The sequence below is a fragment of the Rhipicephalus microplus genome, unplaced genomic scaffold (genome assembly GCF_043290135.1).
Source record: "Rhipicephalus microplus isolate Deutch F79 unplaced genomic scaffold, USDA_Rmic scaffold_32, whole genome shotgun sequence".
Taxonomy (NCBI): Eukaryota; Metazoa; Arthropoda; class Arachnida; order Ixodida; family Ixodidae; genus Rhipicephalus; species Rhipicephalus microplus.
In genome coordinates this window covers 4,058,792-4,061,925 of record NW_027464605.1, presented here as the reverse complement: position 1 = coordinate 4,061,925, position 3,134 = coordinate 4,058,792, and the positions used below count along the sequence as shown (strand labels likewise).

Sequence of the window (3,134 nt, the reverse complement as noted above, 5' to 3'; positions counted from 1 at the left end):
CTGGCTTTGAATGCAAAAATGTAAGACTTGGTGAAAGCGCTATTTTATTTTTTAATAGCTGTTGATTGTTACGCAACTCAATTATTATGCATTTTATTTATTACAACATTTAATTACGATTCCATGAGAAAGAGGTCTGCGTATCGATTGGCTGCCAAAAAACATAAAAATATGTCAGATTTGGGCGCACGTTAAAGAACCCCTGGTGGTCGAAATTTCCGCAGCCCTCCACTATGGCGTCTCTCATAATCACATGGTGGTTTTGGGACGTTAAACTTCATATATTAATCAATTGAAATTAAAATTGGAAAAACGGTGCCTTAATATTCATGTCGTTAACAACTATTTCAAAGTGAAAGCATAACATTTCGTGAGGACGTGCGTATACAGGCATACGTTGTTTTCCCGGAAATACAAGCGGAGTCGTTAATTTACGGTTTACGTTTCAACGCTGATCGATTAATGTAACTACAATTCAGAAACTACGCAATGAACATTGCGGGAAGCTATAGGTGCTGACTGTCAAAGGTTCCTATTGAATCTGCAGATTGAACATGCACTCGATCTCTAGAAAAGAACGTTGAAGAAAATCAGCGAACTGACTACTTTGACATAGCATAGTCACCATGCAGCAACACAGTTGGGCGCGTTGGGAATGACTGTACGTCTAGTGCCAGAGGCTCTTAGAAGCAGTACACAGAAAAAAAACGTGCTTTTATATGTATGATCGGTCGGCATAACTTGAACGTTATCTTAAATGTTAAGCACGATAATGACACGTATTAAACGTTAAAAAAGGAAATAAGAAACAGCGAGCAAAGGGCATCTGTATAGAAGCTTGAATCATATAACAGAACACTTGGTGGCGGCGTTCATAGGGTCGCCGTCATGGCAGCGGAACGCGCGCGAATACTCGGGCATGTTCTTCAGTTGCACCACGCACCGAAGGGGCGATGGTGCGAATAGTGAGGCGTCGCTTTCTTCGTGCTCACAGAGTTTGAGGCATAGACCAACGAAGAACATTTGGCGCTGCTCTTCCGAGTTATGCTGCGCTGCCGTCATGTTGCGGGCGCTCAAGTTGACGTACGTCCGGAACGCCAAAGCTGCGCCGGCAAGATCGGCGACGTTCTCCGCGTCCGAATGGCGGCATGATGGCAGCGACGCGCCTTCTAGCGCCTCGTCGTAAGAGCTCCTCAGGCACCGCATCTTGTCCCGCATTGTGCCCTGTTCGCTTTCGCCGTGGTATGTCTTATTCTTGTTAAATACTTTTGTCGAGATCAGAAAAGCGTGAAAAATTTCGTGGGCGATGATGTGTCCCAGGCCGCCATAGTTGAAGGACTCCGGTCCCGCGTGCAGGAACACGGGTGGTCGGAGGAGGTCGGCTGATATAAACACAGCGTTATCTTGTCCAATGTAGGCGGCCGTCGGAAATTCACGGTGTGGTAGCAGCATGTTCTGGTCTCCAAGCCGCTTCGATCGCGTAAGCCTGGATGCGCGCAGCCAGCTTAGCAGGAAATGCTTCGGTGCGGACTGGTAGTTCAGGTAGTAGCTGTCGAGGTCTGCCATAGCACGCATTCCTTTATGGAAGCCTATATGAAACGTGATGTTCTGTATCTTCTTCAGCGCCTGGTGTTTCGTCTTCGCATCCAGCCACGTCACCCTCGCGATTTCCAACTCGGCCTGCCTACGGATCTTGAGCGCCATGTCGGTGGCGGTTTGGATGGACTTCGAACTGATGTGCTTGAAGATGTAGGTGCCGTACAACGCGGGTCCCATGACGGCCGCTACTCTTTCCAGGCACGTCTGGTTGTGTCTGGCGAGGCTGTCGACGAGCCGTCTGTCGGCGTACGAGCCATAGTCCCTGAGCAGGCACCAGGCCATCTCGTACTTGACGCCCTCGTGATCCAGTCGCGAGAGCAGGGCGTCGAAGAACCTGAGCGCCGCAGGCTTCGCGTACACGACGTCGTCCGCGGTGTACGCGGAATGGCTCTGCACACTGAAGGCGTCGACCCACTCCTGGCTGGACACCATCGACTGCGTGTAGCGAGACAAGCGCCGAACTTTCAGGCGAACGGGAGCTGCGTCCCTCTTGCGTAGAAGGGACGCCAGCAGGGAGCAGGCCACGTTGTCTGCGTCCGACACCTTCGACAGCACGTCCCACGTTTCGTTGTGACTGGTGTTGTGGTAGGCGTTCACGTAGTGCACGTAAAAGTGAGTGATTTTGCTCGCCGTGATCAGCTTCTCACGCTTCACGATCCAGGCGTCGAAGTTGCGGCTGAAGCCCACGCTAATGAGCTTCTTTCCGTTGACGGTAATCAGGTCGTGCATCGTGAAGAACAACAGCGTGTTGATGCCGTATCGGAAGAAGAGAGCGCACATGATGTCGACCGCGTCTTTCTTCGACTTGTCGCCCATGGCGAAGAGATCCAAACCCATGTTGTGCATGAACTTGCGCAGGTCCTTCATTTCGGAATGGTCCGGGCGCAGTAAGTTGGTACACGCAGAGTAGAGACTGGCTGCCTTCTGTGCCGCCGTCCCACGCATCTTTGGTGACAGCGGTTTCTGGAGAAGTCGCGAGACGGCACTGTTGACATCGAAGTCCATGTGACCAGTGCGACTGAGCCAGCGGCCGTCACGCGTGCGGCACACGTGCCGGTAGAAGTCGTCGCATGGTGCGCTGTCTGGAGAAAATTCGTACAGCGTGCGTGTCAGCCAGTCGCAGCGCTTATTGGGACACGTCAGGTTGTCAGTGCCAGCCCTCCGGACGCGCACTGGAGCAGCCGTACCAGGGGTGGTTAGCGTCAATGCTATGCCCAACATGAAGATGGAGACCATGATGGAAACGAACAGGACGGTGAGGCAACAGGTCCAGCTCACGAAAGGAAGGGTTAGGACGAGAGACTCGTTTTCAGTGTCACTGTACAGAACTGAATCGGTGGAGCTCTGGAAATTAGAATGAAATGACAGATAGAAGTGCACTGTAGGACTTTATTGGACAAGGTTTTGTGATAGTATCGATTCCAGCTAAAAATAATGCCGTTCATTTCACCTGAAGCATTAGTAAATATAAAGTTCAATAAACTGACAATGTTTAAGTAGTCCTGTACCGCGCCAGAGAAACGTGAAATTCCTAC

At 50.9% G+C, this 3,134-nt stretch overlaps 1 protein-coding gene across 1 annotated transcript; it reads right to left on the bottom strand.

Annotated features, from left to right (window-relative positions):
* Nucleotides 1-843: 843 nt before the first annotated feature.
* LOC119172826 (endothelin-converting enzyme 1-like) lies at nucleotides 844-2,835 on the bottom strand. The gene has a single exon (XM_037423973.2). It carries the CDS (start codon nucleotides 2,833-2,835, stop codon nucleotides 844-846), a length of 1,992 nt encoding a protein of 663 aa, XP_037279870.2.
* Between the last annotated feature and the right edge of the window lie 299 nt (nucleotides 2,836-3,134).

Coding starts and splice junctions, on each gene's coding strand:
- LOC119172826 (XM_037423973.2), bottom strand. CDS start 2,835: ATGGTCTCCATCTTCATGTTGGGCATAGCATTGACGCTAACCACCCCT.